Source organism: Lynx canadensis, chromosome C2 (assembly GCF_007474595.2).
Source record: "Lynx canadensis isolate LIC74 chromosome C2, mLynCan4.pri.v2, whole genome shotgun sequence".
In the NCBI taxonomy this organism is placed as follows: Eukaryota; Metazoa; Chordata; class Mammalia; order Carnivora; family Felidae; genus Lynx; species Lynx canadensis.
In genome coordinates, this window is record NC_044311.2 from 79,843,956 (window position 1) to 79,863,742 (window position 19,787).

General features: G+C 40.6%; 1 protein-coding gene across 5 annotated transcripts in view; it reads left to right on the forward strand.

Annotated features, from left to right (window-relative positions):
• The window catches only part of LOC115523314 (LIM domain containing preferred translocation partner in lipoma), a 679,286-nt gene that overhangs the window by 422,485 nt on the left and 237,014 nt on the right, over nt 1-19,787 (forward strand). For all 5 annotated transcript variants that reach the window (XM_032594731.1, XM_030329251.1, XM_032594730.1 and 2 more), the window contains one exon: nt 2,000-2,689. In XM_032594731.1, coding sequence (XP_032450622.1) covers nt 2,000-2,689 — 690 coding nt within the window. The remainder of the gene's footprint in view (nt 1-1,999; nt 2,690-19,787) is intronic.

A 19,787-nucleotide genomic window follows, 5' to 3' on the forward strand; every position in this document is an offset into this window, starting at 1 on the left:
GTAGTGAAGAAGGGGAGTAGGTATGAAGAAGCAGTTAGCGGCATCTTTCCCACAGCTATATATCTCTAGTGACTTGTTGTGGGTAAATGACATTAGAGTAACATAAGGCCTCACATCCCCTCTTCCTAAGAATATGTGAATTCTCTTGGAAATTAATAAACAGCAAAATCAGGGTGTGGTCATTCATTTGTTGTATCAACAAATCTAATCATAGTAACTCAGAGCAAAATTAAAACATTCTGTCATTGACATATTTCCAGATCCATAATAGACTAATGCCTAAGGACAGATGTTTGAATCTCCAAGCTTTCTCTGAGCCTTTACTTATCCCCAGCCTAACCAAGACTTCTCATAGTTTGGCAGTGAGATCTTCCAATCTTTGTGTCCTTAAACATTCTTAAGATATTCAGTAAGTATTTCTGAATTGAATGAATGAATGCAATGGAAATCAGGAAGTTAGAAAAGGAGGAAGAGTCTACATTTGGGTTATCTTTGGTAAATCACTCTTTGATAGGAATCTTTGTTCTAAAATTTAGCATCTTTTTGGTTCTTCTGGGAGTGTTTGTTTCTTTCAACACCCCTCTTTGATTTACTTGTTTTTTTTCGTACCCTTGCCCAGTCCTCCTGTTCTTTCTCTAGTACCTCCTTTTTGCTGTATGTTGACTATATCTTTGGTAATCTGATCTGATTGAGATAGCATTGTTTAGCTTAGTTTATTATTGCTAGTGCTTTCAGTATTATATGTATGTATATATGTATATATATATATATGTATATATGCATATATACATATATATATATATTATATATATTAACAAATCCAATGTCAAGAAGTTGCTATTTTTTTTCCGCCTGTGTTTTCTTCTAAGAGTTTTAAGTTTTAAGCTCTTACATTTAGAGCTAAAAACTTGGGTTACTTTTTATATATGGTGTAAGTAAGGGTCCAACTTCATTCTTCTACCTGTGGATATCCAGTTTTCCTCACCAATTGTTGAAAAGAGTGTCTTTTCTCAAACCAATGGTCTTGGAACTCTCATCAGAAATTAATTGTGTATGTATGCAAGAGTTTATTTCTGGACTGTCTATACTATCCTGTTGGTCTATATGTCTGTCTTTATGCTACTATCATACCATGCAGATTATGGTAACTTTGTACTAAGTTTTGAAATTGCACAGTGTGAGACCTACAATTTTGTTCTTTTTTTTTTTTTTTTCAAGATTGTTTGGCTATCCAGATCTCTTGAGATTTGATATGAATTTCAGGCTGAATTGTTTCCATTTTTGTAAAAAAAATTGCCATTGAAATTTGGATAGGGATTGGATTGAATCTATAGATTGCTCTGAGTAGTATTAACATCTTTACAATATTAAGTGTTCCAATCCATGAACACAGGATGTCTCATATATATTTATGCCTTCAATTTTTTTCAGCAGCAGCATTTGTACGTTTTAGTGTATGTAAGTCTTTTGCCCTTTTTGGTTAAGTTTATTCTTTTTTTTTTTTTTTTTTTAATTTTTTTTTTCCAACGTTTATTTATTTTTAAGACAGAGAGAGACAGAGCATGAATGGGGGAGGGGCAGAGAGAGAGGGAGACACAGAATCAGAAGCAGGCTCCAGGCTCTGAGCCATCAGCCCAGAGCCTGACGCGGGGCTCGAACTCATGGACCGCGAGATCGTGACCTGGCTGAAGCCGGACGCTTAACCGACTGCGCCACCCAGGTGCCCCATGGTTAAGTTTATTCTTAAGTATTTTTGTTTCTTTTTGATGTAATTGTAAATGAAATCATTAATTTTTTTCCAGATTGTTCATTACTAGTACACAAAAGTGCACATGATTTTTGTGTTGGTTTGTGAATTCTTAGAAGGCAGGCACCATATAAGAGTTGATACAAAATAAGAATAGTAGTTACTAATATTTGTTCCTTTATGTGTTTTCATTTTTCACTGGCAGTAATCTTTATCTTTTTTATTTTATTTTTTTTCTCTTTCCCCCTTTAGGGCTCTACTAGTTCGACTGCCTCTCCTCCAGTCTCTACCCCTGTCACAGGACATAAAAGAATGGTAATACCAAACCAACCCCCTCTAACGGCAACCAAAAAGTCTACATTGAAACCACAGCCTGCACCCCAGGCAGGACCCATCCCTGTGGCACCAATTGGAACACTAAAACCCCAGCCTCAACCAGTCCCCGCCTCCTATGCTACGGCATCCACCCCTTCAAGGCCTGCCTTCAACGTGCAGGTGAAGTCAGCCCAGCCCAGCTCTCATTACATGGCTGCTCCTTCATCAGGACAATTTTATGGCGCAGGCCCAGGACCCCAGGGCTATAACACTCAACCAGTTTCTATCTCTGGGCAGTGCCCACCTCCTTCAACACGGGGGGGCATGGACTATGCATATATTCCACCACCAGGACTTCAACCGGAGCCTGGGTATGGGTATGCCCCCAACCAAGGACGCTATTATGAAGCCTATTGCCCATCAGGGCCTGGCTATGGGGGCAAAAATGACTCTGATCCAGCTTACGGTCAACAAGGGCATCCGAATACGTGGAAGCGGGAACAAGGGTATACTCCTTCTGGAACAGGAAACCAGAACCCAGCCGGGATGTATCCAGTTACTGGGCCCAAGAAGACCTATATCACAGATCCTGTTTCAGTGCCCTGCGCACCGCCACTGCAACAAAAGGTAGGGGACTCATTAACATAGTGATGGGGCTGAAGGAGTGTGTATCTTGGCCTGACTTCCCCAGAAAGCACACCCTAAGGCAAAAGTGTATGTGCTCCTTTTATGTCATTAGAAAGTACAGTCCCAGGTGAGCATGAGTGAAGCAGGAAAAGGCAGAGATCCTACGTGTGGGATCATATGGCTACTGTTTAATATCCAGTACAGCCAATTGTTCAATCTTGAAGGATCATCTTGCAAAAGACCGTATGAGCAGATCAGGACAATCTGTTCAGGGAGAGGATGGGAAAATAGTTTCTCTTCCAGCTCTTGTCCCCTGTTGGTCAAAGCGCCCCTCTGTGAGTCAGAAACTTCCTCACGCTTAGCTGTTGCATGTGCTTGGACTCTAAATAGATACGCAGCATCTTGTACCTTAGTGGGGACAGGAGGTCCCCATATTTGTAGGTAAGAGATGTACAGGGCCACATGAGGCTCATGTAAAGACGCTCAGAACCCAAGCAAAGTTGGCACTCTGGGTTCTGCTTAGGGCAAACAAGCCTAGGGCTGCTGAGACAGAACAAGTGGCCAAGGGCCCCTTGGTAGGTGAGGTGAAGGGGGCTGCAGTATTATGGAACTTGTTTATTACCTCTTATTTATCCCCATTACTGATCCTCCAGGAAGAATCTTAGTCTGTGGGCCTTAACTGTGTTCAGAAACTTTTAAAAATCCTTTAGGACAGTTATCTTTTTTTTTTGGTTTGATTTAATTGCAAGCATATATGCTTTTAAGTCAATGCATTGTTACTTCCTGTGAATAGTTAAGACACAATACTACACATACCTCTTCACCTACAACTTGGACTTTCCATGAGTACTAGAACCAACATGATGATGTTTCTTCCCACCCCGACGAGAGGATCCAAGGAGAATTACTTGCAAGGGAGACAATGGAGAAACCAAGCTAATCTCCAGTTATTGGTTGGAACTGAGCCCACCCTTTTGGTTAGAGCTGTGAGAAGTCAGAAACTGGAGAGCCCTTGGGGCACCTGGGTGGCTCAGTCAGTTAAGTGTCTGACTCTTGATTTCGCCTCTGGTCATGATCTCACAGTTTGTGGGATCGAAACCCATGTAGGGCTCTGTGCTGACAATGCAAGATTCTTTCTCTGCCTCTCTCTCTCTCTCTCAAATAAATAAACATTAAAAAAAAGAAACTGTAGAGCCCTTGATTAGCTACACGTTGAATTGTAATTGTTGAGATGGATTATAGAAGTGTGTGTGTGTGTGTGTGTGTGTGTATGTGTGTGTGTACGCACATGTGTGTATCTGTGTGTGTGTATAATCCTTTACCCATTCAAGATTGTCAGTTTCCAGATATACCTGTTCACATTTTCACCATTATGACAAAAATCTGTCAGATCCTTACTCTCTCGGTAAGATGTTTACTAAACCCTGATTCTCACATGAAAACATCTACTCTATTAATGGTGCTCCAAAAGAATTTTAGGTTCTTTAGAGGAAAAGAACCCTTCCCAGGGGGGCCTGTCAGTATCTGGAGGCACCCGGTAACCTTATGAATGCTCATTACACAAAAGTGGACCAGCCATGGTCATTCTGCAACATAAAGATTCCAAGTTACTCTTGGGAGGCCTTTCTTTTCAAACTCCCTCCATGAAAATAAATGTTATTAAGGGTGTTTTGTTTTGTTTGTTTTTGTTTTGTTTTTATTTTTTGAAGTTTATATTTTTTAGAGAAAGAGAGCAAGCAGAGGAGGGGCAGAGAGAGAGGGAGACAGAAAATCCCAAGCAGGCTCTGTACTGTCAGTGCAAAGCCTTAGATGGGGGTCAAACTCACAAACCATGATATTATGACCTGGGTTGAAATCAGCCACTCAACTGACTGAGCCACCCAGGTGCCCCTTGTTTTGCATTAATTTTTAAAAAATTAATGTTTATTTATTTTTGAGTGAGAGAGAGAGCATGAGCAGGGGAGGGACACAGAGAGACAGGGAGACAGAATCCGAAGCAGGCTCCAGGCTCTGAGCTGTCAGCATACAGCCCGATGTGGGTCTCGAACTCACAGACTGCGAGATCATGACCTGAGTGGAAGTTGGACGCTCAATCAACTGAGCCACCCAGGTGCCCCTATTGTTTTGCTTTTAAATAAAGTTTGTCAAGAATAGCCACACTGGATAGGCTTGCCCTTTGTTAACATTACAGCATGTCTGCAGTGGTCGTTCCTGGACCTGAAAACACCCATTCAGAACAAAATGGGGTTATTGAACTTTCCCTTGCTTTTGGTACAACTGAAACAAATTCTCCTATGGAAGATTAAAAGTGTAGGTTGGGACAGTTGTCTTCACCATTTAAGTTCAGCTATGCATGCAGTTTTTCCTCACCCAGAGCATCCTGACTGATGTTCCTGAGGGAAAGAGGTGGGCCCTGAGTTGTTTAAGGATTCCATCACCCCACCAGGGGAAACAGACATGAAATAGAGCAAAAGTGTATCTGGTGGAGGGAATCATCTGCTGAGAAGTGCTGAGCCAGTCTTCGAGTTTCCTATTTACCTATCATGTCAGAGGTACTATCTAGATAGTGCCTGTTCAACATTTGGAACCAATCCAGTGGTGTAGGGGGAATGGGTGTAGGACCCAGTGCAAGACCTGGATCTAAGGTGTCAGGCAGAGCCGCATCATCACTAATGTTTGATCTGCCCTCAGCAACCTGTTCAGGCTCTTGGAGTGAACTTTGATTATCCACTCCCCCAAAAGCATGACATTTCCCTTTCCTTCTTATGGGAGAAGGTAATTATTCGAGGTGGTCTACATTATTACGGATTCTGGATATCAGTGAATTTCATGTCATTAAAAATTTTCTTGGAAATATTTATTTTCAACAGTGTCATGTGTTTTTGACATCATATTGTGCCTTTCAATCATGAAAATTAAATCATGGATTTTTGCTGCGATTATAGAGGAGGGTGGTTGGAGGTTGATATTTAGCCATCTGTCTGTGTTTTAGGAAAGGGGAAAGAGGCGATGAAGCTACAGAAATTTCCTGTGTGTGTTGTGGGGGCACTGGTGGATGAAGGGGTGGGCTTTTCCACAGTTGGTCTTTGAGCAGAACACTGCTGTATTCAACTGCACCTGTGCACAGAGGACCTTATTGTCCCAATATTGACTCTGCTTGGCTTAGTGATGTGACTACTGGCTTGAGAAATGAGCTTCTAATTCTAATTTCAGTTCTTCCCTTGACATTCCTCTTTCAGCTTGGGGAAAGCCTCTAGACCTCTTTATGTCACGCTCCCAGCCTCAGTAAAGTGGAACATCATCTTCACTAATTAATTAATGATTGCAGAGGGCTTGGAAATTTCCAAGGGCTGAATAATTGCCAAGTGAGGACTATTCAGCTTTTCCCTGGCTTTCGTTTATTTCCAGTTTTTTAAGTCACTGGTGGAAAAAGTACCTTCGTACCTTAGAACAATTCTCTTTTGTTACATTCAGAAATTCTGAGGAATTTGACATTGAGCCCATTAAGGAAGACGTTGTTTTGTTTTGTTTCGTTTTAAGTGAAAGAAAGAAATCTCTCCTCTATTTGAGATGAGCTGCTATAATTTCCTTACAATATAAATGAAGAGGGAAAGAAGAGAAGGAGAAAGCAGAAGGAAAAGGAAAAGGAAAGGCAAGGAAGAAGAGAAGGAAGGAAGGAAGGAGGCCACATGAAAACCTGCAGAGTGTGGGGATCATGATATTTATGTTCCCATAATGTGCTGAGCAGTGAATTTGCATGCTACAGTAGACCATAATGCGCTTCCTGGACCATCTGAGCTGAGTTCCTTGAAAAATATTGTTATAAGCAAGGCTTTATGAGAGAGAAATATTCCTTTCCCACTAGAAGCCCTCTTAAAGGCACAGTGGATTCTTTTCTTTTGGCTCTTTTATAAAAGCTCGTATCTGCTAGCTACTATGGAGTTCCCAGAACTCTCGTCCTACGTGCGTTGTCTTCACATGCCAGTGAGACAGGATGTGCGTTTTCTCCAGCGTTCAGATTAAGGTGGGGGCAGCTTGAAAGCCCTAGAACCAGGACCTGGAGGCCAGTCATTACTCTTGGGTGCACGGTGACCTGAGGGTAGATCAGCTTTATACCCACTTCCTTGTCATAAATCTAACCCTCGTCAGTCTCAACTTTGTAAAAAAGACGCTGTTTGCCCCACAGTGTGTGAAAGGCACTGGTGCTATGCATCCCAGGAAAGCTGTGAGGGCCCACCTAGTGTGGGGGTTAGGTTAAATTCGGCAATCATCTACTATTGACATCTCCTTGGAAAACCCTTCACCATGGTGAGAGTGTGGAGATCGGCAAACCACTTTTCAATAAATCCAATGCAGAGTTTTTCTTATCCAGAGTCAGAGCTGATCACTGCTCTTCATTTAACATCCAAAAGGATCTGGGGAATATTTAACGGTATGGAGAAGAGAACAGAGGGATTGAACTCCTGGGGTCAGTGGTAACGGGTCCTGTAATTTGTTAAGTTTCAGGAAATGTGTGAGAATGTTGACATGGTAGTATTTCAAACATTCCAGTACTATCAAAATGTTTAACTTTAGGAGATGGATGTACATATTGGGTATATTGCAAGGAATTGGTGGTATTTTGGAAAAAACTATCTTTATGGTCATCCTTGTGCAAAATAGCCCTCAATTCCAGGATCAGAGAAGCAAAAAGAAGAGATGGTTAGGGTGGGGAGAGGGATGAATGCAGAGAGATGCCTCCGGACAGGTGCCAATACCTGTACATATAAAGATGAGGATGATAGAGATTGCTAGTGACAAGAATATTAGTAATCCCCCTCTATACGGGGTGTTCCAGTTCCCAAAGTGCTTTGTGGACCCCTACAGAATTCACAGGGGTTCAGAAGATCAGTACTGAGAGTCACTCTGTGAAGGTCATCTGGCAAATTCACGGGAGCCATGATTCCAACCTTCTGAATATTGTCCTCATACTTTCCCCCGGGGAAGCCATGCATGTCAGCACGCTTTGGTGTTTGGATAGTGGGAGCATCAAACATCAGCATCGACAACCGCTGGACATGGCGCAACCATAGCCCTACTCGCTGTCAGACATGTAAGTGGGCTCCAGCTGTTGTGGTAGAGTGAGAGAGAGAGAGAGCTGTTGTGGCCATGAGGCCATCAAACGGAGGGGAAGCACCGGCTAATTCCCTGCTGGGCATCCGGGCTCAGGGCCCTAGGACTGTACTTCCTCTTCCACATCACATACATATAACTTGTCCTGCTGTTTCTACCACACCGTCTCTCAAATCTAGTTTCTTAAGTAAATCTCCTTGCGGCTCCTAGTTCAGGTGTCCTAATTTCTCAACTGAGTTATTGAAATGGCCTCCTATTGGGTATCTCCACCTCTGGTCTCTCTCCACACCCGTCCCTCCTATACATATTATCAGATTAATCGTTCTACCCTACAGCTCTGCCCTGGTCATTAATTGCCATTAAAAAAAAAAAAAAAAAAAAAAAAAAACTTTCCAAATTTCCCAGCCCATTATGGAATGAATTGAAACCCAGTCTGGATTTCCAAGTTTATCTCCCCGTTGAAACATCCTGACTTCCAACTGAGAACTTACATTCCTAGTTATTTCTCATCTCTATAGCTTTCCTCGTAGAGCTCCTTCCCTCAATGCCTTCTCAGACCTTCCGCCAGATAGATGAAATACCTGTGCATTTCGTGTGATCCATTAAGACCGAGCTGAAGTGTCCATCTCTCTTACGATCCCTTCTCTTTGTAAAATCAAGTCGTGCAGTATTTCACCCTCTCCTGTGAAGTTTTCCCACTCTTACTCTACTAGAGTCATGCATGTATCAATCTTCCACTAAACTGGGCCCCAGCGTGTCCTGAACTCTAAGATTTAGGGGATAGAGATGCTGAACAACCCTATCTGAACAACTCTGTCTCTTCCAGAGTAACTGACACAGTTCTTAGCACATTCTTGTTTAATAAAGACGCATCAAGAAACTTCTCATGCCCTACTAAAATGAGGGAGCCCTGCCTTAGAACTTAACACGCTGTTCAGCAAAGTGTCAGAACCCAAACCTACCCCACCAGATCATATTAGGTGACCTCAGTAATACAAGCATTGTCACGTCAGCAACTCAGTATCCAGAGTAGCTGGATAGATTCTCATGTTCACTGTGGTGCTGATATTTTACATTCCTCTTGGAATATGCATGTGTACATGGATGCTGCTATGTACACAGTCTTTTTTAGTCCCCTGCTTGCCAAGTGTCCATGGACTTGTGGATTCATATTCTTTAATCAGCTTTCAGAGGTTTCGTTTACAGACAATAAAATGTGTGTTTCTAAATGCATGTAACAGTGCACCTTGGACACAGGTATGTACCCATATAAATACCAACACAATCTACAGAACATTTCAGCTACCTCACAGAGCTCCCTCCCTCATGCTCTGCTGCCTTCAGTCCCCTTTACCTTCAGTCCCAGGCAACCATCCTGCTTTTGAACGTAGGTTATTTTCATCCTTTCCAGAATTCCCTATAAATGGGATCATATCATAGCGGGCACCCTTGTGTCAGGTCTTCATTTACTCACTATATTTTTTTTGAGATTTCTTTATGTTGTTGTGCATATCAGTAGTCATTTAGTTTGATTGCTAGCAGTGTTCCATGGCATGAACATACTACATTTTGTTTATCCATTCACTTTTTGGGGGTCATTTTTTTTATTTCATTTTGAATTACGAATAAGGCTGCTATGAACATCCATGTACAAGTCCTTGTATGGACATAGTTTTTATTATTTTTTTGTGATTATTTATTTTTGAGAGATAGAGACAGAGCAGAGTGGGGGAGGGGAGGAGAGAGAGGGAGACACAGAATCAGAAGCAGGCTCCAGGCTCTGAGCTGTCAGCAAGCACACAGCCCTACATGGGGTTCGAACTCGGGAACGGTGAGACCATGACCTAGGCCGAAGTGGGAAGCTTAACCGACTGAGCCACGCTGGTGCCCCTATTCTTTTTGTCAGATACCCAGAACTGGGATTTCTGAGGCAGATAGTTAACTATTTAACTTCATAAGACACTGCCAAACTGTTTTCTTAAATTGTACATTCTCATCAGCAATGTAGGAGAGTTCCAGTTGCTCCTCAAGCCTAGCAACATGTGGTTGCTTAATTGTAGCTATTTTCAGACTTTATAGCTATATCTAATTGTACTTTATATTTACATTTTCCTTGTGACTAATGATGTGAGTGTTAATTATTTATGCACTTCTTTGGCCATCCTTTATCTTCTTTTGTGAAATGTCGTCAAATTCTTGGCCTATTTTTTAATTGAATTCTCTCTTTTTATTGAGAGTTGTAAGAGTACCCTGTGTATTCTGAATAAGAGCCCTTTGATATATGCCTTGCCAGTATTTCTTCCTGGTCCATGACTTGACTTTTCATTTCCTTAATGTTGTTTTCTGAAGAGCAAGAGTGTTTAATTTTGATCAAGTTCAGTTTGTGTTTTTATCCTTCTATAGTCGGTGCTGCTATTTTTTCCCTTAGGCATTTTTGCCTCCTCGTAGTCACAAAGATTTTATTTTAGGCTTGTCGTTTAGATGTTTTACAGGTAAATTTAGGGCTATAATTCACTCCACATTAATTTTTGTGTATTGTGTGAGATAAAGCTTAAAGTTCATTTTCCCCCATTGGCTTAAGTTTTCTCAGCATGATTTGTTGAAAAGTCTTTCCTTCCATTGAATTACCTAGATACGTTTGACAAAAGTCAGTTGGCGATACACGTGTGGCTTTATGTGGACTCTTATATTCCATTCCACTAATTTATATATCCTTAAGACAATGCCACACTACCTTTATTGCTGACTTTTCCAGTAGACTTTGTAAGGAGACTGTGAAAGCTTTCTTTGTCCTTTCAGAAGTGTTTGATTATTCTAAGTCCTTTTCATTTCCATATAAATTTTAACATTAGATTGCCAGTTTCCACAAATAGCCTGATGTGATTTTGGTTCAGATTTTTTTGAATATATAGATCAATTTGAAAGGAGCTTATACTGTAACAGTGTTATTTTCCAACCCATGAGCATGGTATAGCACTCATTTTATTTATGCATTTATTAATTTCTCTCAACAATGTATTACATGTTTTGCTAAATTATCCCTAAGTATTTGACATTCTGAATGCTGTTGTAAATGGTATTTTTAAAAATTTCATTTTGCAGTCGTTGGCTGTTAGTATATAGACTTGGTTTTTTATTGGCCTTGTGTCATATGGCTTTGTTAAATTTAACAGTTTTGCAAGCTTGTTTAAGACTCCTTAGGCTTTTCTACCTGATCATTTCCTCTTCAAATAAATTGTTGATTCAGCTGTTTGTTTTCCTGTATTGCAGGAGTGTATCCATCACCTTCCTATATTTGGAAGATGTGCTTTTTGGTTGACAAAATAGTTTCTCTCAAATTTGAAGAATGTAAAGTGGAAAAAAATAATAAACCTTTATACTTCACCTCTCTAGATTAGCCTGTTGAAATTGTCAGACATAGAAGTCACCTTCAGAATTATTGATAACTCCTTAAATTTACACATGAGGAAACTGAGGCATGAAACATTACAGTGATTTGAAGAGTTAGTTATTCAATTAGTCAGTGCCATATCTGAGTGAAAACTAATGTTCTTTTCTTTTTTTTTTATTTTTTTTATTTAAAAAAATTTTTTTTCAACGTTTATTTATTTTTGGGACAGAGAGAGACAGAGCATGAACGGGGGAGGAGCAGAGAGAGAGGGAGACACAGAATCCGAAACAGGCTCCAGGCTCTGAGCCATCAGCCCAGAGCCTGACGCGGGGCTCGAACTCACGCACCGCGAGATCGTGACCTGGCTGAAGTCGGACGCTTAACCGACTGCGCCACCCAGGCGCCCCTAATGTTCTTTTCTTATACCACAGTTCCTCTGCATTGACTCAAGACAGGTGAGACCGGAAGTATAAAGGAACTTTAAAAGGTGTGACAGTTATTGCCAAAAGGAACTTACTTACACCTAACCGTAGACCTCCCCATCAGTGTTGTAAGTTCTCTTAATAATAGAAAATGACTGGGGCGCCTGGGTGGCTCAGTCTGTTAAGCTTCCGACTTTGGCTCAGGTCATGATCTCAGGGTTCTTCAGTTGGAGCTCTGTGTCAGACTCTCTGCTGTCATTGCAGAGCCTGATTCAGATCCTCTGTCTCCCTCCCTTTGCCCCTCTCCCACCTTGGGCATGCATGTGTGCACACACTCTCTCACAAATAAACATAAAAAATAGTAATAGAAAATGGCTACCCTTCTAGTGTTCTTTTTTCTGTCTCATAGTTGTTCCTCCTGTGGAAAGACTTGTTCTTAGGGTCTATATGATTTGACTCACTCCATCATTTTTTCTTCCCCTGATTTTAAAATTTATAATCAGGACGGATGTCCTCACATACTTAGATATGTCTGTGAATACTGTTCATTTTGCTAATCCTCTTTTTTTCAGAGATTTAGATGTGTAGAGATATCCCAGGTCCCTAATCTTTTTGGAAAATTAAATACATCATTTTAAACAAATGATTTTAACAATATGTAATTTTTACATTTACAGAGCCAAGAGAGCTCACTTTAATTTACCAGAGTTTTATCTTTGTTCTGTTTCAGTTCTACAGTAAAATAACTACCCAACCAATTGATAATGTCTCTCCAGAAATCTCATTTCTTTCTTGGCCAGCCACAGACACTCATACTGTCCTGCTTCAGAATAGAGACTATAGTTCTCTTCCCCAGCAAACAAAGAAGTTTGACCATTATTGATGTATAATTATTATGGTGAGTAGAAAAACTTTGAAAGACTTTACACGCAGAATATTAGGAAATATACCATACTGAAAGTCAAATAACTGACTTTCCTTAAGTGCCATTGTCCCAGTAATAAAGATTTACTTATTTTAGCTCTTTGATTTTCTAGAATATGGAAAACTCAACTTTTAGTATACTCTTGGCAAATAACATAGTGTTTGCTTTATTTCATCCTTGGAATTCAGTGAAAATTCTTCAGAAAGTAAATCTGGTTTATTTCAGAAGGCGACTTACTTAAAATATCATTTTGAAGTATATAGTAATAACACATAACATTTTTATAACCCCTTATAAAATTTATCAAACACTTTTATATGTGTGGAAAACTCTTTATCATGTCCAAAGGCAACTGGCCTGGTATCCCACTAATACCAAATGCCAGAAGTAGGGTGAGAAAGAACATAGGTCTTCTGACTGCTAGCCCAGAATTCTTTCACCCCATATCACTTGCCTCCATTTATAGTTGTCTGTGTTTACATGTGTTCGTTCATAGTAGTTATCCAAATATCAAATATCCCTTGGGCCCAAGAGTTTGGAGAGTACATCTTTAGAGTTGTGTTTCTGAGACATAACATATATTCAACATTATTTGAAACCCAAGATTCAGTCAACATTATATGAAGATTTATGGAGTTGAAACAATATCCTAATCTAAGTTCAAGATAATAGATCCCCTTTTATTCAGTCTTCATAAATATATGGTGTATTTATATCTCCCCAACCATAGACACCATGTTTATTTTTGATGTGTCTTTAGGGATTATTGTGAAAAATGTAGACAAAGAGAATGTAAGAATGCTAGTTGCATTCTTTATGGATCTGTTAGATATTGCATGTTACTCGTGGCTGTGTACTCGCCATCTTTAACAAAAATTGGGATAGTTACTATTATGATACTCATAATTTTTTTACCAGAGGAAACCAAGTTTTCAATCCTGCTATCCATCCCATTCAAAAGAACAACGGAGTATTAATTAAGCAGGCCTTCTGGGAAATAACTGATGCTAGTGATCCCTGCAGAGGCAGGAAAATTTCTATTGACCAGCAGAGAACTGGAAGAGAGTTCAGGAAGGCAGGCTGGGGGATATGGACCAGGACCCAGCAAATTGCAGCCCATGGGCTGAATCTCACACACGACCTTGTTTTCTAGATCATGTTGTATCGGAATACAGCCACATCCACTTGTTAATGTATTACCTACGACTGCTTTCACACTACAGTGGAAGAGTTGAGAGTTGCAACAGAGGGTGTATAGTCTTCAAAGCCCAAAACATTTACTGCATGGTCCTTTACAGAAAAAGTTAACTGACATCTTACCAAAATATGGGAAGGGCTTTGCAATATTTAGACTATCATGGAAACTTCTTGAATATTTCTCAACTATTCTTCCTGACCCAGTAGATCTAGACTCTTGAGCTGGAAGCTGTTGCAATAGTTGGTGGTAATTTCAGGGAAGGAAAGAATTAAATATCGAAACCAAAATTTATCCTGCTACTTGGCAGAATGGATTCTACATCCCTCCTGTTTCTCCCCACCTGCTAAACTTCTATTGAGCCTTCAAGATCTATCTCCATTATTGACTCTTGGAGAAGCTTGACCATTCACCTAATCCCCACACATTATTGTCATTCCTCTGAATTTTCTCATAACATTTTACTTCTTCCTTGACTGTAACATGCATCTTACTAGGTATTTTAAATGTATAATAACTTTATTGAGATAGAATTCACATACAGTAGAATTAATCCACTGAAAATGTACAGTTTGATCCAATATTTTTAGTATATTCACCAAATTGTGCAACCATCATCACAGTCTCCTCACCCCGGAAAGAATCCAAGTGCATTTATTTATTTATGTACGTACGTACGTACATATGTATGTATGTATGTATGTATGTATGTATTGAGCACAAGTAGGATCGGGGCAGAGAGAGAGGGAGAGAGAGAATCCCAAGCAGCTCCACACTGCCAGCACAGAGTCCGATCCAACATGGGGCTCAGTCTCACAACCACAAGATCATGACCTGAGCTGAAACCAAGAGTCAGACGCTTAACTGACTGAGCCACCGAGGCAACCCGAAACCAAGTATTTATGAACACTCCTCATTTTCCGCAAATCCTCCAGACCTAGGTAGCTACTGATCTAGTTTCCATATCTGTAGATTTGCAATTTCTGGATATTTGGATTCAAACAATAGGTAGTCTGTGGTGATTGGATTCCTAGCATAATATTTTCAGGTTTCATTCATGTTGTCATACTTATGAGTACTTGATTCCTTGTTATTGCTGAATAAGTTAAATTGGACAGACATACATTATATTCATTCTTTCATCAGTTGATGGATACGTGGTTTTCTTTTCTTCCTTGGCTATTGTGAGTAATGCTACCATCTATATTTGGATACAGATGTTTATATGGGCATTGTTTTCAGCTCTCATGGGTATATACCTAGTGTGGAAATTGTGGGGTTATGTGGTGACCTCACTGATGAACCTTCTGAAAAGGAGCTGGACTGCTTTCCAAAGGAATTCTACCATTTCACCTTTCCACCAGCAGTGCATGAGCATTCCAATTTCTCCACATCTCCACATCCCATTGGATTTGAATTACCTTATAGGTCTGTCTCTTCAAGTAGACATTTATGTTCTTCAGGAGTGTGAATCGTGTCTATTTTGGTTTTGTTTCTTTTTTTTTGTAAGATTTTATTTTTGAAGTAATCTCTATACCCGACGTGGAGCTCGAACTCACAACCCTAAGGTCAAGGTTGCGCGCTCCACTGACTGAGCCAGCCAGGCATCCCCAGTTTTGTTTTTATGTACCTAACATAGTACGGTGCATGTAACAGGAACTCACTCATGCATGAATTGATCAATCTATCAGTAAGTGAAATAACTTGAATTATTGAATTGACATGGAGTTGCATACACTTCCTATTACTAAGACTTGTTAAAGTGGTATTTTTTTAATAGGTGTGTTTTTGTTGCTGTTTTTGTTTTTGTTTTTTTTTTTTTTTTTTTTTTATTTCAGCTGTGTTCCCGGTCTCATCTAGTCTTTAGATCCTAGCTTGTATCACCAGTAGATTAATCTTCATTTAGATGCACTCTGTTTTAGTTAGTGAGGTTAATTTCCCAGCCTACATCATCATCGTTTTCTGTCTTGCTGTGGTCAACTTGAACTGCTCTTGTCTCTGTCCCTTCCGGCACAGTGTTAATGTGTAGTGAAGCTTTTTTCATCACTAAGGGGCATATTACCTCTTGATTTCCCCCTCACCCAAGCCTGCTTCTCCCACACATGGTTGTTGACCTTTCAGTCATGACGGGTCTGCTCTTGTAGGAGCTCAAGCCTAACACACAAAGTTGTTTGGACTCTTCTCCTTCTCTCACACAGCACATGCTTTCATCTCCCCCTTGAAAGTCTGTCTAAAATCTGCTCCCTTCTCCCCACATCCCCTGCCTGCCAGGACCCTGGTGGATTCACTCTCCTGTCTTGCCTGAGTTACTGCAGTGGCCTCTTCCCGCTGTGGCCTTCCCATCCTGGTCCCACGTCAGCCTGTTCTCGACACAAAGGGATCCTGTTTCAGTCGTTATTTTACTTTCATGCTCAGAACGCTCCAGCAGTTTCCCAGCTCTGTGACTTCTGTTTGAGACAAGCAGGCTTAGTGCTTACAAGGCCTGACTCTGTTTGTCCCTTGTCAGCACTCTGACCTCATCTGTTCCTCCCTCCTTCACCCCGCTCCAGCCACCCTCTATGCAGGCACACTCGTGTTTCAGGGCACTTGTTTTGCTGACCTTCTGCCTGGAATGCTTTTCCCCAGATAGCCACATGGCTCGTTCTCTTCCCTCCTGCAGGACTTTACTGAAATGCTGCTTTGTTGGAGAAGTCTTCTCTGAGCACCCTACAAAAAATACCTCCCCTAAAAAATATCGGCCCTAAAATGCCCTTATTCACCTTTACTTTCCCCTGTAATATTTATCAGCAGCTGACGTTGATATATTTTAATCCTGTGTTCTTTCTCTCCCCATAGAATGTGTCATAAGAGCAGAGATTTTTGTCTGTTTTGTTAACTGCCATGTAGCGAACATTGATTGGCAAGCAGTAAATCCTGGAAAAGATGCATTGGTCAATGAATGAGTAAGTGCTGGGCACAGAATCATTGTGATAACCTTTTATCCAGAGTACTATTATGTGGGAAAGGGTACAAAGCTCTGAGGTCCTCCAACGTACGACGCCCACTTTCAGTCGAGTGTTCCAAATTTTATACTTTCCATTCTACCCACCTCCCTCTACCTAAGCTTCCTGCCCCTCCTTTCCTCACCATGTATTGTCTATTGTGGTAGAAAGACTTAGGGATTGGAAACCAAACCTCAGTTTGAATTTCAGACTGCAAGGCAAGTTATGTATGGTGACAGACGTGGAGGTACTTTCGACTCTAAGATACCGCACCTACGTAAGAGATCATTATAATATTTGGAAGGGCTTAGGCTACAGAAGGGAGACCAAAAATCCTAAGTGACAGATGGGATTATTAAATACTTTAAAGCTGTATGACTGAACGTTTATGTCAGGTACTGTGCTAAGCACTTTCCATGAATTAACACACACAGTCTTCTCAGTAACACTAACACTTTTAAAAGGGACTATTATCTTTTGCTGATAAAAACCGAGTCTTGCAGAGATTAAGTAGTTCTCCCAATCCAGAAGCTTTCTTTTATAAACTTTCATGAATATAAACAGTTAAGTGTTAAAGCAGAAGAACTCAGTTTTATTGGACGGTACCACGTGGCTTCATTTGATCATTTGTTCCTTTATCGAAAACTGTTTCTTGCCCATTTTGTTTTGGTGCTGGGGTTAGAGTGAGAAACAGAATGAGATTAAGATTTCTTTTCTCCTGGGGTGCCTGGATGGCTTGGTCAGTTGAACGTCCGACTTAGGCTCAGGTCATGATCTCACTTTTTGTGAGTTTGAGCCCTGCATCAGGCTCTGTGCTAACAGCTCAGCGCCTGGAGCCTGCTATAGATTCTGTGTCTCCCTCTATCTCTGCCTCTTTCCCTACCTGCCTCAAAAATAAATAAACATTTAATAAAACTTAAAAAAAAAGGTTGCTTTCCTCTTAAAGCTTATATTCTATTTTTTCCCAAAAGATAAGGAATAAGACATAATTTTAGGCAGTGACACTTGCTCAGAATAAAATAAAAAGAAGGAATTTTTTTAAGTTTACGTATTTTGAGAGAGAGGGAGAGCACAAGTAAGGGGAGGGCAGAGAAGAGAATCCCAAGCAGCCTCTGCACTTTCAGGGCAGAGCCTGATGCGGGGCTCGAACTCATAAACCATGAGATCATGATGTGAGTTGAAGCTGGACACTTAATCACCTGAGCCATCCAGCTGCCCCCAAAGAAGGATTTTTAATATCCAGGTAGAGATTGATTTAGGTAGCCAACTTAGGAAAGTCATTGAAAGGATGACATTTGCGCTGAAACCTGAATAATATAAGGGAGCCACATCTTCTAAGATCTGGATGCAGACCATTCCAAGCAAACAGCAAAAAGGATGAGTCCTCTGATGTGACATTTATAAGAATAGAGAGACAGCCAATGTGGCTGGAACATAGTCGGTGGAAGAGAATGCAATAAAATGAGATGGGAGAGGCAAGCAGGGTCCAGCTCTTACGGGCCACGATAAGGAGTTTGTGTTGATCCTAAATGAAATGAAAATTCACTGGAGCATTTTTAGCAAGGGAGCGGTAGGGTCTGGTTTTGTTTTAAGAAAATCCTAGCCACCGTGTAAGATCAGAGTGGATGCAGGAAGATTTGTTAGGCTCTGGTGCTTCTGCGGTTTCCCTTAAAACTATTGAAAAGATGGGCTCATAAACTTTCTCATTTGTCAACAGAGGAACTTTTATATTAAGAAACATGAAGCCACTTTATTGGTATGGAGTTGTACCTCCAGATTCTTTGTTGTGTACGGAAGCAAGACTCCCAGCCTCCACTCCAGGGGCAGAGGAGGGGGGTGGTTATTGAATGAGAAGTGAATACAGTAGACACACCACTTCCTCTCTCCAGTGGCAGGGAAAGTTTTATGCAAGCAGTGGAATGTAGGGCAAGCAGTAATGGCTTGAGACTTATGAGTTTTGGGGAAGAACTAAAGTTGCATGTTTAAAACAAACAAACAAACAAACGTCCAATTTTAATTTCTTAGCCAAAAAAGATACAGGGTGACACCACTACATGTTTTCGTGGCACCTGACCACTTAAAGACTGAACACTATATAGTCGGGGACAGTGCAGACATGGGTGAAGGATGAAGGTTTTACCTCCTCCTGTTTCAGACGCAGCGTCCGTATTTTCATTCGCAGGGGCATTCTTCTCAGCAGCCTGGGATCTGTCTGGTCTCCTCATCTGGTCTCCCTTACCCAGCCCTCCCTCCACCACCATGGCAATTTAACCGATAAAAGACAAATAATGACATCAGTTCTTTGAGATTTCCTGTTTACATCAAGTGTTGCTCACCTTGACATGTGCTTCTTATCGGCTTGGTTCTCTTTCACCCTCCTCTCTGTCCTTTTCGTTATCCCTTTGCCTTGAAATAACTTCTGCGATACTTTGTGTTCTCCATAGTGGTTCTTTGTGTAAATGGTGCAGAATGTATATCAATAGAAATCTGCTTTCCCAACACCAACACTGGGACATCTTAAGGGCTGCCTGAGCTGCTCATGAGCTGCCTACACAGTAATTCTGTCTAGACAGGGGCATATGTAGCTTGGCCACATTGTTTACTCCATTAGTACTACCAAGCATATGTGAGTTATACAGTAATTACTTAGGAAAAAATATTGATGAGGTATGTGTGTTTTAGTTATAATTACTAATGCTACATAGATAGCTACATAGAACTATTTTCTTAAAATTTTACTTTCAATACATAACATGTCCCATCTACATGCTATTTTTCTAGATGCCAATGGACATACAAAAGTCACCTAAAACCAACTAAAACTTAGCTTGTCTTCCCCGATGGGGAAGATCAGATCCGTATTATTGGTGACACTGGTCACTGACCAGTCTTAACTTCTTATTCATTAGTGTGAAGTATTATTTAAAAAAAAAAATAGAGCTAATGTCCCCACTTTTTTTTTTTTTTTTTTTGAGAATAGATCATTTTCCCCCATGATCATATATGTATGGGCCACAAGCTCTCATAAAACACAAACTGTAACAGTGCTAAAAGAAAGGTCCTGAAAAAGTT